This window comes from Poecilia mexicana, unplaced genomic scaffold, assembly GCF_051168715.1.
Source record: "Poecilia mexicana isolate PSO_F unplaced genomic scaffold, ASM5116871v1 scaffold_10, whole genome shotgun sequence".
NCBI lineage: Eukaryota > Metazoa > Chordata > Actinopteri > Cyprinodontiformes > Poeciliidae > Poecilia > Poecilia mexicana.
Window position 1 is genome coordinate 10,924,147 of NW_028263379.1, and position 22,225 is coordinate 10,946,371.

General features: G+C 40.2%; 1 protein-coding gene across 2 annotated transcripts; it reads left to right on the forward strand.

Moving 5' to 3' along the window:
- Positions 1–23: 23 nt before the first annotated feature.
- mcf2a (MCF.2 cell line derived transforming sequence a) lies at positions 24–21,522 on the forward strand. Of its 2 annotated transcripts, none has more exons than XM_015001917.2 (30): positions 24–309; positions 5,707–5,775; positions 5,862–5,976; positions 6,320–6,410; positions 7,889–8,008; positions 8,341–8,457; positions 8,598–8,747; positions 8,834–8,949; positions 9,027–9,153; positions 9,445–9,564; positions 10,188–10,379; positions 10,454–10,645; positions 10,726–10,897; positions 11,538–11,614; positions 12,040–12,125; positions 12,275–12,341; positions 12,441–12,556; positions 13,446–13,515; positions 13,615–13,707; positions 13,965–14,057; positions 14,245–14,370; positions 14,470–14,691; positions 15,831–15,923; positions 16,067–16,145; positions 16,585–16,648; positions 18,154–18,254; positions 18,649–18,761; positions 19,810–19,922; positions 20,057–20,160; positions 20,243–21,522. In XM_015001917.2, exons 1-30 carry the CDS (start codon positions 198–200, stop codon positions 20,281–20,283), a joined length of 3,351 nt encoding a protein of 1,116 aa, XP_014857403.2. In that variant the 5' UTR covers positions 24–197; the 3' UTR covers positions 20,284–21,522. The 2 variants fall into 2 exon arrangements, with proteins under 2 accessions (XP_014857403.2, XP_087865536.1); XM_088009410.1 differs by having other exon boundaries at positions 9,039–9,153; positions 12,275–12,347; positions 12,417–12,556.
- The last annotated feature ends 703 nt before the right edge of the window (positions 21,523–22,225 follow it).

A 22,225-nucleotide genomic window follows, 5' to 3' on the forward strand; every position in this document is an offset into this window, starting at 1 on the left:
TGTGATGTAGTCGTGTGGTTCAGCGTGGAGGCGCTCTCTGCAGCTTCAAGGTCGACAGCCTTTTAGGGAACTTCATGGATTTCTCGTTGTAGAACGTGAAGGTGTCGGTAAACTTGTATTATGGAAGGCCGGACCAGCGAGAAGACGATGTGAGGAAGCTGTTGTCCCAGCCTGACTCTGTGACGGAAGCAGAGGGAATGGGCCCAGCCTCGCTGCAGGAGGAGAGGGACCTGGCCAAAGAGTCTGCGGAGATGGAGTGCTACCGCTGCCTTCTGCAGGCCGGCTCCCAGCTGGAGAGCACCCTGCAGCGTAAGTTATTGATGCTGACGGACCTTATGAATCATGTCAGGCTTCTCAGTGCAATCCTTTGTGAATTTCGTCCTCTTCTTCACAATTTAACGAAAAGAGCACATCTCCGCTTACTTTAACCCCAAGTTCCAACAGACGGTAACTGGAGATGTGCAGCTTCACTATTATTGATGTACGAGTTCCTGTAGCTTTGCTTCAGCAGTGGACCAGTGCAGGGATTATGTGAGCTATTTTCAGCCACCCCAGATGGATGCGTTTTCAATCTATAGGAAGGATTTGTAGCCGGAATCAGCATATTGTAAATCACTGTTACAGAGATTAATGCGGCCCGTAGTTTTCATCAAATAGTCATAAAAGTAGGTATGGCCAAGTTGATATTTATTGTCGGGGCACAAGGCCGTTGAGATTTACATTGGAAAATGAAGGATAGACTGAAAAAGTGCATGTCAGCTGATTCACTTTTTGACATTTTCTGCTTGTTGAATCTGGCCTGGATTTGACAGCTGAAAGAGAAAATGCCTTTCTGAGAGTAACACTCTAACACTTTCCACTCACTATTCACCCTAATCTTCTTACAGAGTGTGTGTAGAACTGTTTCACATTTTGCACACTTTACAGATCATCAAACAAATTTGGACTATCAAAGGTAAATAGAGTGAATACATGAATACTTTACTCAGCCATGCAAACCAAAATCTGCCTTAGAATTAACCTCCTTCTGAAATCAATTGTCTTGCTGATTAACCTAAGTGGGCATTTTACTGAAGGATTTTTTTGGTGGAGAGGAATTTAAGATTAAATTGGTTAAAGCAAGTCCTCCTGGTTAAGAAGCAACAAATTATGCCAAACCATCACATTAACGTCACTGTTTGACTGTTGATGTTATGTCCTGGTTCTAAAATCATGTTAGTTTTCTCATCACTCCACTGAACATTTTCAGTGTTCAGTGTGTTCACCAAGACTGTTTTTCTTGGTGAACACAAAGATATTTTTTCTTGATACGGGATTTTGTTTCATTTTTAGTTAGCAGTGGTTTCCACCTTGAAACTTTTCCCATTGGTTCCATGTTTGCTCAATATCTTTCTTATTGTTACGTCATTAATGTTGACATTGCTGCAAGCCTCATTTGCCTTAAATGTTTTAAACATGTTTCTAGGTTCTTTGTGAGTTGTCAACACGTTCTGTTAGTTCTAGTCAGCTGGACATTTCTTGGAAGGTTCCTGTTCCATCTTTTCTCCATTTGTGGATAATGGCTCTGACTGTGGTTTGCTGGAAATTAGAAAACGCAAGAGAAAAATGCATTTCAGGAAAATCAATGCATTTTTCTATTTACAGTTGATGGAACACACTGCTTGTAATAATGCAGGTATTGCTCCAAGAACAACTTAAATGACACTAGAGACAAAATCCTGCAGGAATTATTTTATTGCAGTGGTCTCAAACTCCAGTCCTGCAACTTTTTGATGTCTCTCTGCTTGAGCACACGACTCATATGTTAGCTCAGTTAGACCTCTGTAGATGCTGGTGAGCAGTTTTACCATTTAATCCAAGCATGTAGGAGAGGGGCCACATCTAAGAGTTGAAGTTTGAGACCACTGTTTTATTGGATGGAGGACCATAAAAGAGAACATTTAAAGCATTGTCTCCACTTCACAGGGCTGTTCTGTACAGTTTCTTCTTCTGGCTTTTCTGAAAACCAATCCAGCTTTCATGTATCCCAGTGGATGTTTTTTTTTTCCTCCACTCTGGTTTCTACCAGAATCCTGCCACCAACCAGTCTAATCCCTTAAGCATTTAAAGCTTCATTTAGCAAAAAACCTCATGACCTAAAAGCAGTATGAGGCTCGGCCTCAGCGTTTTATGAAAGTGTTTGTGTGACATTGTGCTTCTTAGCCTGCCATGGATTAAGAGGTTCTGCTTTTTTTGGTGTCTGTGAAATCAGAGCGGATGCAGCATTTCTGGGTTTGTGCTCTACATTCAACCAGACCCTCTTCACTACACTGGATCTCCTTTTTCAATGTTTGGAAACAGGAGCACACAAAATGAAAATGTTGGCTCTCTTTTGTTTTCTTCCCTGATGAAAATAAAAGGAGGTTATTTTTTAATGTATGTTATGGATAAAAAGGGGAGTTATATAATGTAGAGTGCTTGTTACAGGTGCAGCATGTGATGAAGTAAATGTAGATGGTTATCCTTGTTTGGACAACAGAGATAAGCTTCCTGCCCTCAGCTTTCTAAGCACACTGAAGGGATTGGTCTGAAGTAAATCACTGTTTCCATCCACACTGGAAAACTTTTATTTTTTCTATCTATGTAAGAACAGAAGAGCAAGCAGAGCTTTGGACACTGTGTCCTACAGCATGTCGGCTGAAGAGGTCATGTTCAAACATTCCCAATGTGAAAAAAAGCACACCCAGGTTTGTTTTCAATAAAATGGAAAGGATTTGATATTCTTTTCATTTTTTAATACACAAAGTCATGCATACAACACAGCTTAAAAAATCTGAATACGCCAAAAAAGTTAAATACTTTTAATCACTCATTTCAGAAAATGAAAGTTGTATATTATAAAGACATATATAGTGAAATGTTGCAAGCCTTTCTTTCAAGTAATTGTGATTATTACAGGTTACCGAAGAGCTGGACTATAAAGCAATAACAATGTAGATCACGACGCACATGTTACCAATAGATAATACACCTGATAGAATATTCAATAATTACACTGAACTGCACAGCATTCTGGGTGATGCCGCTAAACCTGTAATGGCCAGCTGAGAAGGTTTGTGGCATCAATCAATTCACTTCCTGTTTGGTTACCTAGCAATAACCTGTTAATGTGGTGTAGCAGCAGTTTAGGGTTTTGCCGCCATACCTCATAACTGCTTAGAAATGAAGGACAATGAGATGGAAAACTCTGGATAAAACAGGAACGGTCACACCACCAGTTTGGTATTATGTCAGATATTTAAAACAAAAAACAAATAAATAATTATCGATATGAACTGATATGAAACGCCATAGTACGCTTTTCAGCCATATTGTCCAGCCCTAGCTTATGGATTATTAGTCTACTTACTGGTGATTACCATAAGACTTTTGGCAGCTTCTCTCATCTGAACTGGTCATGCTTTATTTTATTTAGCGTTGTCTGAGTAAAAGGGAAAAAAATAGAGCTATGCAGCAGAAATCACATCCCAGATTTCTATTATTAAAGAAAGTAAACAATACATATTCTTTTTCCCTTTTTTACTTATGTGCACTACTTGTACTCATGTAAAGCACTTTGAATTGCCTTGTTGCTGAAAATGTGCTATATAAATAAAATTACCTTACCTTACCTCATTTATCTGTAGCATGAAAAATGCAAAACATATTTTGTGAGATGACAAAATGTGAAAAAGTATTATGAATACTTTAAAAGGCACTCTGTATAGATAGGTTCCTATGGTAGTAGCATGAAGCATTGCTGAAGTAGCACAAAGCAATCAATCATTAAAGGAGCTGCTAGTATTTCAGGGTCAAGAGCGAGTGTGGTGTTTCCATAAAATTGCAAAGTTTATAAACAGCACTGCGGTTTGCTGCATAGGGCATCCTTATTTGATAGATACAGGAGCTCCGCACTTTAATTAGGCTGACTTCCCTCTTAAGGTCAGGAAAATGTGCTTACAAAGTTTCTACTTATCCGTTCCAGTTTATGCAAAAACTTAACCCTGCACTTCCTGAGGTGTTAGATGTTGTCCTGCAGCGTAGATTGAATGAATAATAATCTTTAACATCGCTTTATGTCCGTTTAAAATCTTTCCCCATTCTGCTGCTGTTTTCCAGGGCTGGGTATTAACGATCACACGGCTATTCAAGTGTGACAGTAACTTTATCCTGGATGTGTGTGTCTGCACAGCATCCAGTTCTGCTGCTTTGGTCTGACTTGGCTCAACTTCTCTCTGTTACTGACACACATGAAATATTCAGCAGCTACTGGTGGAGCTTATTACTTGCACAGGATTACTGCAGTCGCCTCATGGAAAATAACACCTAGTTTGCTCCTATAATCGCTCTCCAGCCTTCCTCTCCTCTTTTTTCGTCTGTTTCTGCTCCTCTGCACTGATTAAATTTTCATGAGGAAATGATGAAATTTGAGAGAATCATTGCACTCTGATCATCTGCAGCTGAAGGCAACATTTTGTAAGACTCAAATAAACCAATACATCCATACTGTGTAATGCAGTCACTGCTGCATTTCTCTTTACTTTGAGGATCAACCAGGATCTGCATTAGACGTTTGCTAACAGTGACATGACAATATTGTGCATCTGCTCTGTATCAGACAGAGCACTGCAGTCTGCAGACAATAGCCTGGTATAAACTACAATGACTATCTCTCCACTACTGAGAGGAACATTAACTGAGTTAAGATGGCCACCTAAATGCTGCTTTATCCTAGAATATGTGGCTGTAGAATGAATACATTTTCTTAATGCAGGCAGGGACCGGAGATTTTAAATGTGTACACAACCCTGGAAAGTGTGATGTAAAGAAATTGACTACATGTTCAATAATTGATCAACTTTTTCTGCCTTCAAAGTGATATACATCCTGCATAATTAAACTGAAAAACACATTTATGGAGACCAAGTAAAAAAAAACAAAAAAAGGTTGGATAAATGTGCAGATCTTTAGTGTAAGATCCTGAGAAATCAGTCCTTGATTCAGTTTTAGCATTCAGCAGTCAGATGTGCTTGTAGGATTTTTGTTACATTATTTGGTCCCTTGAAGTCGGAGTTTAGAGGAACTCTTAAAAGCAAACAAAATATCTTGCAGTTCCAAGTGCACATGACTTCATGAGGAAAAATGAGACTGATTTCAACATCACATCCTGTATAAACAAAGTATGTGTTTTATATTTTCAGTGGGGAAGTTTCAGTCGGCAGCATTCGTGTTTTAGAGAAATAGTAATCTGAATTAGAATCAGTTTTATTCACCAAATTTAACCTTGACTGACTGACAAAATGTCAAAAAAAGACAAAAGGCATTTCCATTTCATCACTGGAACTGTGAAGTTTAAAAGATGGGAACTGAAGCAACGGCAAGGTGATCCCCAAAGAGCTGTCTTCTGGAAACTATTGGCTCTGGAGAACAGACAGAAAATGAGTCAAAGAGAAGCCAACAAAATGTACAGTGAGAAATCTTTAAGGAGCAATAACTCAAAAATACTTAGACAAATTACAAGAACTCTGGTTCATTGGAAATAAAGTATAGAAAGTTGTGTTGGTTAAAACTTTTTCATTTAATTAAATACTGATTGGCTTAACAAACACTTAAATTAATTCATAAATATTCCCACTTAGTATCATTGTGGTGCAGCTCAAGTTTCTTTCTACTTGTGTCACGCTGTAGAGGTGACTGTCCCTTTGAGCCTGAAGGAAGTGGGAGGATATATAGAGAAACAAGTTGCATATCTGTCAGGTAAGTTCTTCTTCATGATTCACTTACCTGTGCCACATATTGAATGTGTTACAGGACGTGACGCTTATGCTCCTGTTTTTCTCCAGGAGGGCGCGGGGAAGACTCGAGCGTCATCATCACCCTCCCAGAATGCTCAGCGTTCAGTGACATCCCAGAGGAAGCTTTAGCCAAAGTCTTTACCTACCTCACCCTCATCCCTCGGTGCGTCCTCCATCGTTTAGCTGCTCTTCCTCGCTGACTCTCTCCCTCTTTCTGCACTGCACCAAATCCTGGTATTCTGAGCACAGCAGGCGCTGCTGATCAGAGTCAAATGTCCTACTGATGCCCTTTTTGTCATAACCTCATCTCTCCGGAGATTAGGGAAGATGGCAGGTCAGAGGCTTATTATCCTCTCCGATGTTCTATTCAAAGACTGTAATCCATTTAGATGAAGAACACTTAATTACATAAAATAGTATTATTTGAATTCACGTTTTTGTTCCTATTATAAGCCATAAGTGTAATAACTGAAACTAATGACAAGGATGCATATTTTTGTTTGTAGAACAAGACAACCAGGAGTGAAATTTATCATCATTTTAGACAGAAGACTGGATACATGGGCCTCCATCAAAACCGCTCTGGCCAGGATAGCAGTAAGTTCTTTCTTTCTTTCTTTCTTTCTTTCTTTCTTTCTTTCTTTCTTTCTTTCTTTCTTTCTTTCTTTCTTTCTTTCTTTCACTCTTTCTCTTCATTTTTGTTTGTTTTTTCCTCTCTTTTCCTTTCTTTGTTTTTGTTTGTTTCTTCCTTTCTTTCGATTCTTTCTTTCCTTCTCTTCTTTCACGCTGGGTCTTTCTCTCGTTTTCTTCTTTAACAGGTTCAGTATTTGATATAAATTCACTGGTGCAGTTGTGTATTTTTATTTTTTTTAAATGAACCCAGGAAAATGTGAGTCTGGAAAAGGTTTGAATTTAAACCGAACCCTGTACTGAGGAGTTGCTGTCCATGGTCCTGACGCAGATCTTTGTTAGGTCAAGTTTTCCTCCTCTCATTTATGCGTATTAATGTTAAACTTGCTTGATTTGGGTGAAGCATTGTTTTCATGGGGATCCTATTCGTGCCGTCTGTTCGGAGAGTCCCCTCTGCATATGGCTGCAAACGCATGAATAAGCAAAAACTGTGCGATGACGCGGGAAGCTCAGGCGGGGAGAAAGGATGAGGAGGAAGCCGGGCGGGCGGAGGAAATGTTGCAGAGGCACAGGGCGGAAGCAGAGCTCCGGCTGTTGCCAGGCGGTCGGGGGAAAGAGCCGCACATCTTACCTTGGCACCGATTTCCAGCGGTCAGCCGGGAAATTATATTGACTAGAGATGGCTTCCGACACCATGACTGATTGCTTTTTTCACCGAGGGATGCCAAAGGTCCGGAGGAGCCCGGTAACGAGCGCCTTCTGTATTCTGGTTCTTGGTGTGCAGAGTTTGGGGTTAAGTTTTTAGACGGGCAGGGTGTATGCGGCAGCGGCGCAGACTGTAGCACTGCGGTGCAGAGGGAGCTTCTGCTTAGTCATGCAGCCGGCTGTCTGCACGTCCTGCACAAAACCGATGATAGATTACATTTTTATCTCCACATAAGGACATAAAAATGCGCCAGGCTAAAGGAATCTAAGAAGTTGCAACTTGCTAAAACGAAGATAAAGCATTGCGTAATGGCCACACGTTCAAATGTTGCTGCATGAGTTAGCTTAAAAAAAACCCCCAACAACCTTGAATTTACTTTGGGCTCATTTAATTTACTATCGGTTCAGTGCGGGTGCTGCTGTCTTCATTAGACCTCATTGTGTCTGAATGCTGTCTCGGGGTCAAGCCATGACCTCAACCAACCTAAGGTTGAAGTGGTGTTTTAAAAAAGGTGGGAACTGAACTTTAAATCCAGATCAAATGCAACTGCTTAAGCAACAAAGTCTCATACATTGCAGTATAAAAAGTAAAAACAAAAGTGCACAATGGAGTACAGTGCATCTGAGAAAGTCGATGAAAATATCAGGAGTGATGCATTCATGAAAGGAACAATGAGTTTGGTTATTGGTAACATGATGTCCATGTGTGATTATATTTGGTTCTTCTTTTCTCTATCAAGGCCTCCTTTCCTGGGAACCTCCACCTGGTCTTGGTGCTCCGACCCACCAGCTTCTTCCACCGTACTGTAACAGATATTGGTTTCCGCTTCAGCCAGGATGACTTCATGCTCAAGATGCCAGTAAGGCAGCTACTCTTCAGTTACCACATTTGTCTCACTTCATGACAAGGTACACCTCATCATTATTGTTACAAACCGGAGCTCCATAAGTCAAATGTTTCCTGGTAAACTAATTTCAGTTTCAACATTTGTTTTTATCACGCTATACCGTGGTGTCTTGGGATCTTTCCCAGATTTTGGTAGTTCAAAGTGAAAAAAATGTTTCATATTACCCATCACATTGGATAAACAGGGCATGAATAAAATTTTTGACCATAACAATGTTTTTGAATGATTGAAGTCGTGTGAAAGCAGGTCTTTTTGTGAGCTCTCAGGTTTGTCTTAATGTTTAGGTGGTGATGCTGAGTTCTGTCACAGACCTGCTGCGCTACATTGATGAAAACCAGCTGACATCAGAGTTCGGAGGCACTTTGGACTACTGTCACAGTGACTGGATTGTTTTACGGACGGTAAAAGGATTCACTAACAAGCTGGAGGCCAACATTAAATTATAACTATTAACAGTTTTTATTAAGTCATCGCAGGAATTTTTGTCTAAAGAAATGTCTCAGAGAAGTTAACATACGTTTCTGTTTGCTTTTCACTGCAGGCTATTGAAAGTTTTGCCGTGACGGTGAAAGACATCGCTCAGATGCTGCAGGGCTTTGGCACCGAGCTGGCAGAGGCAGAGCTGCCAGACGAGGGGAAAGCCATCGAGCAGCTCCTGGAGACACACACTGAAAAGTACAAAAAGCTCAAGGTAAGGCTGCATGCAAGGTGCATGTACTTACATTACGAAATCTGATCTCGACCTGCATTTTTCTAATGTAAATTGGTCTCTGGAAGGATGCAATAAGGTCGGTTTCAAAGGAGGGTCGCCATCTTCTGTCCAACTTGGAAACAACTGGGAAGGATGATGATTCCCAGTGGGATGTGAAGCTGGACTGGGAGACAGTACAGAGGTAAATGGTGTCTTTAATGTTGCCAGCATCCATATAATATGTTTATTCACTACACCTCTGCTACAATGGACTGACAGTTCCTCTTTTAGGCTTCTTGCACAGCTCAGAGACATGGAGTCGGCCTTTGACGGCTTCTTTGAGAAGCATCATCTGAAACTGCATCAGTACCTTCAGCTGCTCAGATACGAGCAAAGCTTTCAGGAGGTGATGTTGTTACGTCATTTTCACTGTTCGAGCGCTAGAGGGAAATCTGTGTGCAGTTCTTAAGGCTGTCATTTGATAAAAATATGCAAAAAACTGATTCTGTGAAGTATGCGAAACATTTATATCTTAAGTTGACTTTTATTGTAAGCTGACACTTTAGGTCTTTGTAAATCAGTCATTTCTAAAGTTTTAAACAGGCAGTAGTAGCAGACGTGCTTTAAGATAGGTGTTAAAACCAGGGTTAATGCCTAACGTTTAATGTTTGCATGTCTGATTTATCTGTTTGTTTAGATGGAAATGTGTCTTGAACATCTCATGCATCAGGAGAGAGAATTGTCCATAAATGTGAACACTCTGGCTCAAACAGAGCAGCTTCTGAAAAGACTCGACGACCTGGAAACTAATGCACAGGTCAGGATTTCTCATATTTGATGTGTTTTTTCACCAAATAAGTATAGGTTATTTAGATTTTATATCTTAATATTTCATATCATAATTGATTAACATTTTTACTTCACTTGATTCTAAAAGTTGTCTAGTTTTAGGATTAATTCAAGAACATTTGTTATTAAAAAGGGGCTGAATTTATTTCCTGTAGGGTTTGGTGAAGCTGCATTTCCTGGTGGATTTGCAGTCGTTTCATAATCTTCACTTGGTGAAATGTCCAAAGCTTAGAATATTATTTTATAGCCCAGCCCTATTTCAGACTTTTCCACACTTTTACACTTTCCCTGTCTGCTGTGCTCTTTAGTCGTCATGATCTCCAGATCATGATGCTGCCGTCACAGGTAGCTTAATTTGTTGTTCAGTTTAGCTTCCTACCATGGTGATTTGCTTTGTGTAGGCCACAAAGTTGGCATTTGATTGGACCCCATTTTACTTTGGAGTTTCATAGAAAAGGAGGTCGAATGCAAAGACACGTCACACTCTTCAGATTTCTATATGTAAAATAAAAAAACTTCCTGCACCACTTTCATTTGGTGTATGAAATAAAATCTGGATAAAATATGTCTTTTTCCTTTTGCCTCTCCCAGGAAGTGATGTCTCGAGCCCAGATCATCATCCTCCACGGACACCAGCTGTCAGCGGGTCACCACTACGCCATGGGGCTCATCATGCAGCGCTGCAATGAGCTCCGCCACCACTGTGACACTCTCTCTGCTGCGCTCAAGTCCAAGCACTCTTTTCTGATGCAAACACACCAACTGCTGCTTTGTCTCGGGCAGGTATTAAAAAACACACCTTTTACTTTTTAAACACATAAAGAATCGTAAAGCATCTTTCTGCTCTCTGCCTCCAGGCCCAGACTTGGTGTGATGATGGAGCGTATTTGTTAGCAAACCAACTAGTAGACAAGTCCCAGTCCAAGGAGGGCGCCCAGATGTCTCTCAGGGAAATTGAGAAGTTCCTGGAGGGGGCGCCGTCTGTGCTGAGCTCAGGTCACGATATTCTGGCTATTGAATACGAGGCTGTCATCACACCTCAGCTGCAGGTTAGCGACAAGTCATCATCTAAAAAGCCTAGTCACCATTTTCTTCCCTTCATCTTTGCTTTCTTTTGCCTCCTTGTCAGACTCAGATTGGGAATATGTTTGAAAAGCATGCAGCAGTACAGCAGATGATCCAGAACCGACAAGCTTCTTTGAGGAAGCTGGCTGACAGACATGTGCGACCGATCCAGCTGGTGGCCCCCAGACCCGAGAACCAACCTCGCGCCAAGTCACCGCTCTTCTCCCCTAAACACGGTATTCAAATTAGACCACGTTTTATTAGAAAACACACAGACACATAATATAGAACTGATCCTCACTGGCAGGTAACCAGACTGGCATGCGACCCTTGTAACCTCCTCGATGTGTTTTTTTTTTTTGATTCGACATAGTGTCCAATTCACCTCCTATCACAGTGACAGCAGTTTTTCTCCCATGGCCAGATTATCACATCACAGGTTCTCTCCACGGCCTGGGGGGTTTTGCACCGCCAGCCCTACAAATGAGCTAGAAAAAGGACAGATGTTATCATCCGTCAGTCCAGAGGGAAACAAGTGACCGCTCAATATAGCTTCCATGCAACCTTTCATTGTTCATGCGCTTAAATAACTTTTTGTCTCATCCTGTGCCTCTAGAGAGGCTGAACAAAGCAAACATATAGTAGAGCCAAAAGTTAGCAATTTACTGCAAGAACATCTTCAGATATTTTCATTTTTGGGGAAGATATACTGTTGATCTGTTTCTTTTTCACCAGCTCAGGAATCCATTTGAGTCTGCTGCATTCACACTTATTGTCTTATGTTCTGAGCTTGGGGTTTTAAATAGGTCCTCTTCTCAGTTTGACTCCTATTAACACCGTTATTAAGCTAATGAGTCGTCATTGTGGGTTTTACAGGTGATGGCTTGAAGTTCACGTTTGACATTTCACTTCCTGGCAAGAAATCATCCCGGAAAAGTCCAAATCCCAGAAAAGTGAGAAAACTTTGTTCCTTCATTTTTGCTCCTGCTTAGAATGACTAAATGTATATTAACTGTCGGTTTAATCTAATGATTAGTCCTTGAGATGTTTTCCTTAGAAGGATAGTTCAGGAGTTGTAAGGTGAGTTTTTGTTAAAGGGTTTTAGCAGTTAATATCAGTAGATAAGATCTCCTGGCATCTTCTTTTATATTAAATCCAGATTAAATCCAGACCCAGAGGCTGAAGGCAACAGCTGGTCCAACAGGGGCCTTGGCTTAAAGTGGACTTTTACTGCATTAAAACAACTGAATCTGAATTTATACTAAAAAAGATTCCACTGCAAGAATGATGTTACCGTTTGAACCTCACTCCTAAAGTCCAGCTATCCCTTTAGTATCAGACAGTAAGTTCAGTGCTGACCTTCCTCCGGTCTTTTCAGATCGAGGTGATTCATGACTACCAGGAGAGTCGGAGCTGCGTCTCGTACAGTCTGGATGGAGACGACAGCCCGGATTTGTTAAAGCGGTAAGAAGGAGAAATCCGTCCATCCATCCATCCATCCGTCTTTCTGTCCTCAGCACTGCTTTTGATGTTTAGTCTGTGATTCTCTTTGCTTTGTGCTAACGATGCCCTCTGGCTGTCTTTCTCTGTCTTCCTGCGTTTGTTTGTCTCAGACATGTAATGAGGGAACTTATAGAGACTGAGAGGATCTATGTGGAGGAGCTTCTGTCAGTGCTGCTGGTAGGAATCAGTTCAAACAGTTGGATTTTACCTCATGATCTTTGTTTTTGTCACCTATATTTGCTCCCTGAACACACGTTGCTGCTCTTGAAAATGCAGGGTTACAGAGCTGAAATGGATAACCCAGCTCTGTCGGGGCTTCTGCCGCCAATACTACGCAGCAAGAAAGACATTCTCTTTGGAAACATGCCTGAGATCTACAACTTTCACAGCAGGTGTGTTTTATTAACGAGTCCCAAAGCAGAGCAACACTGGTGCTGTCACTGGAAAGTCACAGGCTTACTGAACATCTAAATGTTACATTACAAAATTATTCAGCAAGATTTTAACACCCTATTGCACATTAGTAAAGCTTTATGTCTGAATTAAATAGATAAATACAAATATCATGCCTATTATAATCAAATTGTCCATACTTGTCAGTTCCAGTGAAAAACAACAAACTTAAATGCAACTTTAATTTCACTTCAATCTTAATTTCTAGATTTATTAGGAGTAATTTTGCTTAGGGCTACCATCTGAGTTGGAATATTAGTTAAACTTTTGAAACTTATCAAAATAATTTTCTGTACCAGTTATTGATTTTTGTCATTACAGCCAAAACAACAACAAACAAAAAAAACATAATAAAAGATCAATAAGTACAATATCTATTTGAAATTGTTGTTTCAGAGTTTCTGAACTTTAATCTTTTGTTAATATTGGTTAAATGATGTATGTGTCTGTTAAACATATAAAACATGCAAAACAATATACCCTTGGCCAGGGTGTTAAAAATACTTATTAATAAATAAAGTAAATACAATAAGAAAAAAAATACAAATTAAGTAACACAAACAGGTAAAGTTAAAAGCAAAATTACCACACTATAAAATCAGCAGAATTAAATTAATATTAATGAGACGACAACTTGCTGTTGAAGCTTCATCCTGAATAAAGTATCCAAGAGGTTCATTTATGACTGCTGTGGTTGATGTGGAGATGTATCACTTTCTGGTATTATTCTATGTCTGAAGGCAGAGTTACAGGATGTAATTCATATTTGTTTCTCTTGCTTTGTCTTGAGAATAAATGTGCTGCTTTTCTATCTTTCTCATAATTCAGAGTTTTCTTACAAGACCTTGAAGGATGTCTGGAGGCTCCAGAAACTGTCGGAGCTTGTTTTCTCCAGCTGGTGAGATTATTAATACTTATTTTTAAAAAATATTTTATTATTTTTGGTCATTTTTCTCCTTTTTTTACTTAAAAATGCATTTTTTTTCTCAATCTTCAGAAGGAAAGCTTCCAGATGTATGAGATGTACTGTCAGAATAAGCCACGTTCTGAAGCGCTATGGAGACAATTCTCAGACTGTGCCTTTTTTCAGGTAAGTTGTTCAGATGTTTTACTCTTTTCAACTGTCCTAATGTCAGGGGAAACTTTAAATATTTTAAAATTACTATAAAAATGTCTGTATAAATGAAAACAAATAATAATAAAAGTAAAAAAAAAAAGAATATCAAAGAAATATTTCAGAAAATATTTGAGTAGTCGTTGCACAGTGTGTGTTTGACAAATGCAAATAATTTAAATAAATGTGATTACCTCAGTAAGTTAAAACCATTGTTTATCTTCCACATGAAGGAGTGTCAGAAGAAGCTGGAGCACAAACTGGGCCTGGATTCCTACCTGCTCAAACCGGTCCAGCGCCTCACAAAATACCAGCTGCTGCTCAAGGTTGGAAATTCATGAGCTGCTTTATTCATTAAACATACGATTTCCAATTCCAATAATAATAATAATAATAATAATAATAATAATAATAATAATAATAATAATGATAATATCTAAATATCTTAGTTTTAATATTTTATGTGATTTTCAGTGCGTCTTCTCCAACATGTCTGCATGTTTATATTCTCAGGAGCTGCTGAAGTACAGCCCGGATTGTGAAGGGACCTCTGAACTGCAGGGGGCGCTGACAGCCATGCTGGATCTGCTCAAGTCAGTCAACGACTCCATGCATCAGATTGCCATTACAGGATACGAGGTTAAGATATTATTTTTCTTCTCTTGTCTTAATTCCTGCCTTGTATTTAATCCTCAGTATTATTTACAAAAACCTGGAATCCTCCTCTGTCCACCTCAGGGGGAGATCTGCGAGCTGGGCCGTGTGCTGATGCAGGGCTCTTTCAGCGTGTGGATCAGCCACAAGAGAGGCCCCACACGCATGAAGGAGTTGGCTCGCTTCAAGCCAATGCAGAGACACTTCTTCCTGTATGAGAGGGCTCTGCTTTTGTGTAAACGCAGAGAGGATCATGGAGACGGCAGCGACAAGACGCCTTCCTACAGCTTCAAGCACTGTCTGAAGGTTGGTCTGTGTGCTGCAGGCTGCTTGGGATCTGAGTGTTTGGCTGTGATTCACCAGTCTTGGACAAGGAGATGATATTTGTTCCCATCAATCATCTCAATCATGAATTCTTACAAGGAGAAGCCAAACACATTTAACCTCTGAATGCTGTTATTTTCTAAAACTCTCCTCCATCATAATCTATTAATTCTTGGATGATGCAACGCCTTGTGTTCGCACCTCTTCAGTTTGTCAAAAACAAACTTCATTGTGTTTAATTGTGGATTTTGTGTGATTTAACACAAAGTAGCCCATAATTGTAATGCACTGAGTTTCCAGAGTCAATAGCCTGTGGAACTAGTTCTCTCAGCTTACTCTAAACGAACTCACAACAAAGTCTGAGAATTTATTAATTAAGTTACAGCTAAAGGCAGATGGCTGTATTTCATTTAGGTGGATCAGAGTAAAGGGGCTGAATGCAGATCCATGAAAAGTGTTGAAGACACAGAGAGCCTTAATGTTTGATACTTAACTAACATTTACTGCATCTGAGGGAATTTGCAAAATTCATATTCATAAAATTATGTTGCAGATAAATGTGCTGTCCTCCCATGAACAGGTTAATCCAGGTGGAACTTCTGGATGTTGTCTTTCTAGATTAACATAGACTGCCACATGTTTCAGACATTGTTTTATGAAGAATCTTGAATCTATGGATTCTTTTCTTTATATTTTACACTTTTACACCACTTTGTGTGTGACTCTCTCATAAAATCCTCCAAAAATACATTCATTTCCCTTCACTAATAACACACAGATGAAGGGAAGCTGTTTGCAGATGACTCAGATCAAAGTGGTGTCTGTCTTGGTGTCTTCAACATGGAGTCACCCTCCTGGCCACCGAGCAGGATGTCTTCCTTTGACACACTTTTTTTTTTTTTTTTTTTTAATCTGTTGATGTGCAGAGAGTCACATCTGGCGTATTATTCTCACCAACCGCAGATCCTTGATTTATTATTGAGGATGTGGGAAGGAAGCGCTGTGTGACTGAAAGAGCAGGAGTTTCTGGGTTGAAACGGGACAGATGTGCTGTGTGGTGTAACTCTGAGGCGTTGTTTGTGTTGCTCGTCCTAAACCTCCTGGTGTCTGTCTTCGGGCAGATGACTGCTGTGGGGATCACAGAGAACGTCAAAGGCGACGTGAAGAAGTTTGAGATCTGGTACAGCGGCAGGGAGGAGGTTTATGTGGTCCAGGTAAGAGGCTTGATTGTGTTAAGTGATTGATTTTCAGGCGACATCTGCATTTTAAGCACCACAGTGTTACAAACTAACGAGAGTCGTTAAATAATCAGAATATATTTGCTCATAAAATGAGAATGATTTTACATTTTTTTTAGGCTCCCACAGTGGAGGTAAAGATGGCCTGGCTCAATGAACTCCGTCGAATTTTGACCAACCAACAGAAGCTGCTTAGAGGTTCGTCAACAACCTGATGTATTAAAATATAGAAAAGGGTAGAATATCCTTTATTGTCCCACAGTGGGGATATGCAGGCGTACCAGCAGCATGGTAAACATACATTGAAGCATGCATATCCAAACTAAGGTAAGAAATATAAAAGTAAGAGGCAAAATAAGGGCAAAAATACTTTTACTTTGACAGCTTTGCTAAAATCAGATTTTAGATGTGTTTTTATATTTTCTTAAAAATACAATGAAGTTGGCCTTTAAGGACACTAATTAATTTCCTTTGCACATACACATGTTAACAAAGTGTTCAAAATCATAAGATTACAGCCCGGATTTTTCTGCCGACACATTTCTTTCTTTCTGGAAATAGCATCTTTGAAGTCTTTTTTTTAGAAAAAGCTCTGTGCATGTCTCCTCACAACCTGCTGCTCCTCTCCTTCTCCTAGACGAAGCGTATCAACACGGCCCGGTGGCTGAACACATGCAGCTCTCTCCTTCGCTCACTGAGAGGTCAGTACCTTTTCTGAGCTGTTAGTGTGGCAGGAGCGTGAATGTGGGTTGTATGAGCATAAAAATATGCAAGCATTTGCAAAACACAAAGGCACCTCCGTGCAAGACTGTTTGTTTTGTCATATGAGATCAAAGTTTTAGAGAATGTGATTTCTTTTTCATGTTGCCATGGGGACTTTATGCGAGCAGGCAAAGGCCCGTCTCTGTTCATGTTCACTGCTGTGTAGTTGCCTTTCCCCACTCCTTCACGTCCCCCCCCTGCAGGGGCATGCGGCCGTCCAGAGGGGCCCCCAGGGGCTGTCTGCCGGGGCTGGACTTTGTCTCTCTGTCAGCTGACGTGTTTGTGTGCCTGCGGTCCCGGAGCCCCAGGCAACGGCCCCGGCCGCGCCCCCGCTGCTCCCAGCGCTACTGACCTGCCGTAACGCTCAGTGGTAAACTCTGCCTGGCTCGCCTCATCATGGCATGAGGACAGGAAACCCTTCGCTGCTGTGTTTTTGCACCACTAAACATTTTCTGCTCCCCCTTACTTTCCTACGGCCTCCATTGTGGTTTATAACTCATTCCACCTTGCAGCATCCTCCATGGCTTTGTCGCTTTGTATCGAAAACTCCCAAATTTTTTTGGGATTTTAGAACTGCTGTTTTGCATGCTCTGCAAAATATGAAGTTTTAGTTTAATTTTATTAGTTTTCTGTATTATTTTATCAAGATTGGACTCGTTTTTTTAGGTAAGAGCTTTCCAAATTTAGGCAGGGAGATTGTTCTTCACTGCAAAACACAAAATCCTTCCAACTAGTTTCTTATGCAAATATCTTAGTACATTTGAAACAAGACAAAACTAACTTAAAAGTAACTTTTCAGCAAAATATAGGAGCTTCTTTTAAGTCCCAAACCCCTTTTTATTGATGAAAACGTACTGGTTCCACTGGTAGATTGTTGCACTTATAACAAGATATTTTTCCGATGTTGTAAGTTAAATAATCCGCTGGTAGAACTAGAACTTTTCATCGACATTAACAACTTAAAACAAGCTCCTATTTCTTGCTGAAATGTTAGTTTTATCTTATTTCAAATGCACTAAGATATTTTCACTATAAACTAGATAATACTTGGTAAGTTTTTTTTTTGTTTGTTTTTGCAGTGTTGAAGATCGATCGATTTATTAACCAAGTAGTTAATAAAGAAGACAATCAATTCCTTAAATTTGGATCCCTATAAATCGAGACCAGATCTCAGCTGTTGTGAACACGTGACTCCTGAGGGATCACTCTGTTAAAGTTCTGTAAATTTTGCTTCCTGCGTTGAACTGGGAGGCTTACAAATGGCTGTCTGGGCTCTGTGTAACCTGGCTGGTGCATATTTGGTTGTGGCTGTGTGAAAAACATGAGGACAGAGCTGTTATTGACAATTATCTATTATAAAGCTAACCCCTGAGGAAGATATTTATCCTGAGCATGACTGCGATGTAAAACTGTTGGTGTTTTTTTTATTTGTTTGTTTTCACAGCAAACAGCAGAGGGCGTCGGTGAGCTCAGAGGACACTGAGTCTGGGAGGAGCAGCCCAGAGCCCCAGTCTCACTCCCCTAAACACCAGCCGAACCGTCGGAGTGAGTGAAATGCCTCTGCTGCAACATTCATGTTTTATAATCAAGTAGATACTTAGTAACAAAATCATAGAAATCAATTTTAGAGGAGCTGATGCCCAACATATTTGCTTTGCACCCTGCTGCAGCGCTGATTTGCCCCGCCGTCGTAAACTAATTTAGATATTTGACTTTTCATCCCCAGCAGTTCAGGTGTACTTTGACCTGAAGAACCAGGTACATCGAGGACTTTGTGGGAAAAAGCTACTGAGATTAGCTTTTGATTCTACATTCTTTTTAATGTCCCAGTAAGTTTTAATGTCAACATAGTTACTAAGTATCTACATGGTGCTGGTTATGGTGCACTGCAGAAACAATAGCCGTTTTTTAGAAGCTTTAGCAGAACGTCTGTCTCCAGGTTGGCCCGGAGCTCATCACTCGGTAGACATCTGCGAGGGTCTGGAGGAGTGGCCTGGAGATCCGGACGCCTTCCTCCCATCTGAGACGGAGGAGAAAAAAATGGTCAAACTAGTAAGGGAACAACAACAACAAAAAACCCAGTAAATTCCTGCTTACATTGTCTTGCAAAGGTATTTGCTCCCCTGATGTGATAGACAAATGCAATATAGCATATACATGATGCATGGCTTTTAAAGTTTTTGTTTTTACAAACAAAATACTTAAAAGTCATGTGCATTTGAACAGCTTTTTGCAGCAATGTATGGTATCACATCTGGAAATTTAGAGATTTTCCCATTCTTCGTTGCAAGACAATTTAAGTTCATTCAGGCTTTAAGTAGGATTAGGGTTTGGACTTTGGCTAGGCTACTCTAAACCATGCAGTAGTACAGGCATCTGCAACCTTTTCATCCTAAAATGCCATTTCCACTACCTGGTCAGCCACATTAAATTTGTTTAGCACCACAATGTCAAAAGATTTCTTTGAAAAAAAAAAATGTACTTAGGATTTTAGATAAATATCTGCTCTAGAAAATTTGCTGTCATTCTTTTAAGAAACAACATTTTATCTGTATTTCTTCTGATTTAATTGAAAGATAAACATCAAATTTAGCAAAAAGAGGACAGACCTTTTTTTCTGTGGGATGGAAATGATGCAAAAGGCACATAGATTCCACATAATTTCAACAAAGTACCAGTATACTGGTACTTTTATTCTCTGCAGAAATTTGATGCAAATATTGCAGGAAAAACCAACAATCGCATTTCACCATGGAGATGTATTCAGGGAGATGTGCTTCACTTTTTCACCAAACAAAATGTTTTTGTAGGCCAAAAATGACATTTTCAACCCCAGCACCTACTTCCAGATGTTTTCTTTATTCACTACTGAAAGTTTTATCTCTATTTTTTAAACAACAGCGTTTTTGTAGCCATTCTTCAATAAATGCCAGATTTATAGAGTGCACAAATAATAGTCATCCAGTCAACATCTGAACTGTGAATCTGTGCTGCACGTCCCGTTACCATGTGCCTCTTGTATGTTTTGAAACCATACATTTTTCTGCTGAATTAGTGTTTTTTTTGTGTGTGTCACTAACTTTTTAAAAATCTGTTTTAGACCCAAGGCAAGTACAGAGCTATGGCTGACTGTCCCCAAAACGGACCAGGCAGCGTCATCATCAAACGTGGAGATGTCATCCATCTACAATGTGAAGACAACAGGGGGCGCTGGTGAGCCTCACTGGAATGTTCAATAAACGAGGCTTAAAAAGCCTCTAAAAACAATGAAACTACACAAAATGCACTGTGTGTTCATTCATCCTATTTCTCAAAACAATTCCCCCATTCATCATGGTGGTGGAAAGGCTTGTGAAAAATCTGAGTCGGCAGCAGGAGGGCTTCATAGCAGCTGCCAGCCTGCAGCTCATTATAGGAAGCAGCAGCCACGAGCGCTCTCCCAGACTGGGAGGTAAAGAGACTTTATCTGCTTAGTCATGGTTACCATTTTATTTTGATTTCTTCTTTACAAAACCTGCGCTTTATTCTTGCAGACCTCGGGAACCTAAAGGTGAGAAAGCTGAGCTCCCCATAGAGAACACAGAACAGAGGATGAATCTCATGCTGGATGATGAGCAGAGCAGACTGAGTCACTGCTGTCTCATAGCTGAGGCTGCCAATATCTCCTCTCCTCTTAGAGGCTGCTTCCTTCAGCACACTTCAGTTCTTTAAAAGAAGAGGCAGAATCAAGTGAGCCGATTTCCTCCCTCGGTTTCTGTTTTCGACCTCCTGAACGGACGTTTTCTGATGATGAGGATCACTGCAGCGATCACCTCAAAGCCACAGGAGAAGTTAAAGCCCTACTGGACAATCAACGGCTGACCTGGCTCATGTTCTTCCCACTTTTTGATGGGTGATAACTCTTGTTCTTCTGGCGCTTCCTCTGCAACATATGCAGTTAGCATGTGAGTTTGCCACTGCAGCAGTGTCTCATTTCACAAACTGTGGACTCAGTGTTTCCCAGCAAATACTTGAGGTTGGCTCTAAGAGCTTGTCTTTCTGCTTTGTTTCAAAAGGATGAAAGCCAGGATTTAATCCTTAAACTGTTTTACAAATTGCATCCTTTTTTAAAAAACTTTTAATGAATTTCATGTTCATGTCTGTGTAAAACATTATTTTTTCCTCATGTTGCCACTCTTCTGTGCAGTTAAGAGTTTAAATGCCAAAACGTGCCATGCCTTATTGCCTTTTTATTCCTGCTCTTTTAAAGTCTTTCTATGTACTTTTTCTTGGTTCTAACTGACCTCACAAGACATCATCAGGCACTTTAAAGAGGTGGCTTTGTTATGTTTCAAGGCCATTTATCATTATTGCTGCATTTAGGCTTGTAGCTCATGACAGATATTCTCTCAAATTGAGAACTATGAAAGTAAAGCAAAAACAAATTAAGAATGCAGTTAAAAGTTGCTGAAGATGGATGATGCTATGGTTTAATGCCAAAGGCTGGAGTCACTGCATGACACAATGACCACCCAAAGGGAAAGCGGAGAGAGTAATGTGAGTTCATAAAGTGAAGATCTGTTTGCCGATTTGTAAAGTTAAGAGGAGGAAATAGAGTGAAATGTTGTCTGGGAGTTTGTAACTTGGAGACTTAGCAAACCTTAGCAAAACGTATCGAAGTAGAAATGCTTTCAAATATTTTAAACTTTTTTTTTTCATAAAAGTGTGTTTTAAATGTACTTATCCCATTTGAAAACCAATGTAAAAGCTCACTGTGATTTATTTTTTTCATTCTTTCAACATTTTTAGGTATTCCAGCCATAAACTTTGTTGATCTTTGGCCTGTAACTCCAAATCCACCTGCTCTCTACTGAATGTGCTCTTTGCTTGCTGCTTTACCTCTTTCACTGTGTTTCCGTTATGCTGTGCTTCTTTGTTTACCCCTAAATATTTGAGGGATTGGGAATGCAGGGGAGACATTACCCCCCTGCATGGACGGCAGCAGTTGGCACTTGAAGGATGATATTGTAAGACATTGATTAGCACGATAGAGACCGGAGGTAACGTGTTCCTTGGAGGGCAGCCGAGCACAAGATGCCGTCATCTTACTGAAGATTTCCTGAGAGGTGACTGTCATTCACAGCACAGACAAGAAGGATGGAGAGAAAACGATGCTGTGCTCAATCAACAGAAGAAAAATGAATCCTCTCTCAGCATTATAGCTCAGTAACTCTTTCCTTCCCCGTCAAAAGGGATCCCTTAGAGCCAACGTGAAATTTATATGCTTTGTGTTGAACACTTAATTAAATATTGATTACAGACTTATACGATTTACCACATCAAATTGAGTGGCTGCGATAGGCTGTTGTTGAAATGGAAACGGGTCCAGAAAGTGGCAGTGACTGCTGCACACCTCACACCTCCTCAAAAGGTAATTTCTTTATTTTCCTGTCATATTGTGAAGTATCTGTTCAGTCCCTAAGGAAATCACACCTCCAGATGTTCAAAGAAGCTATGCATAAGTGATGTGACAATAT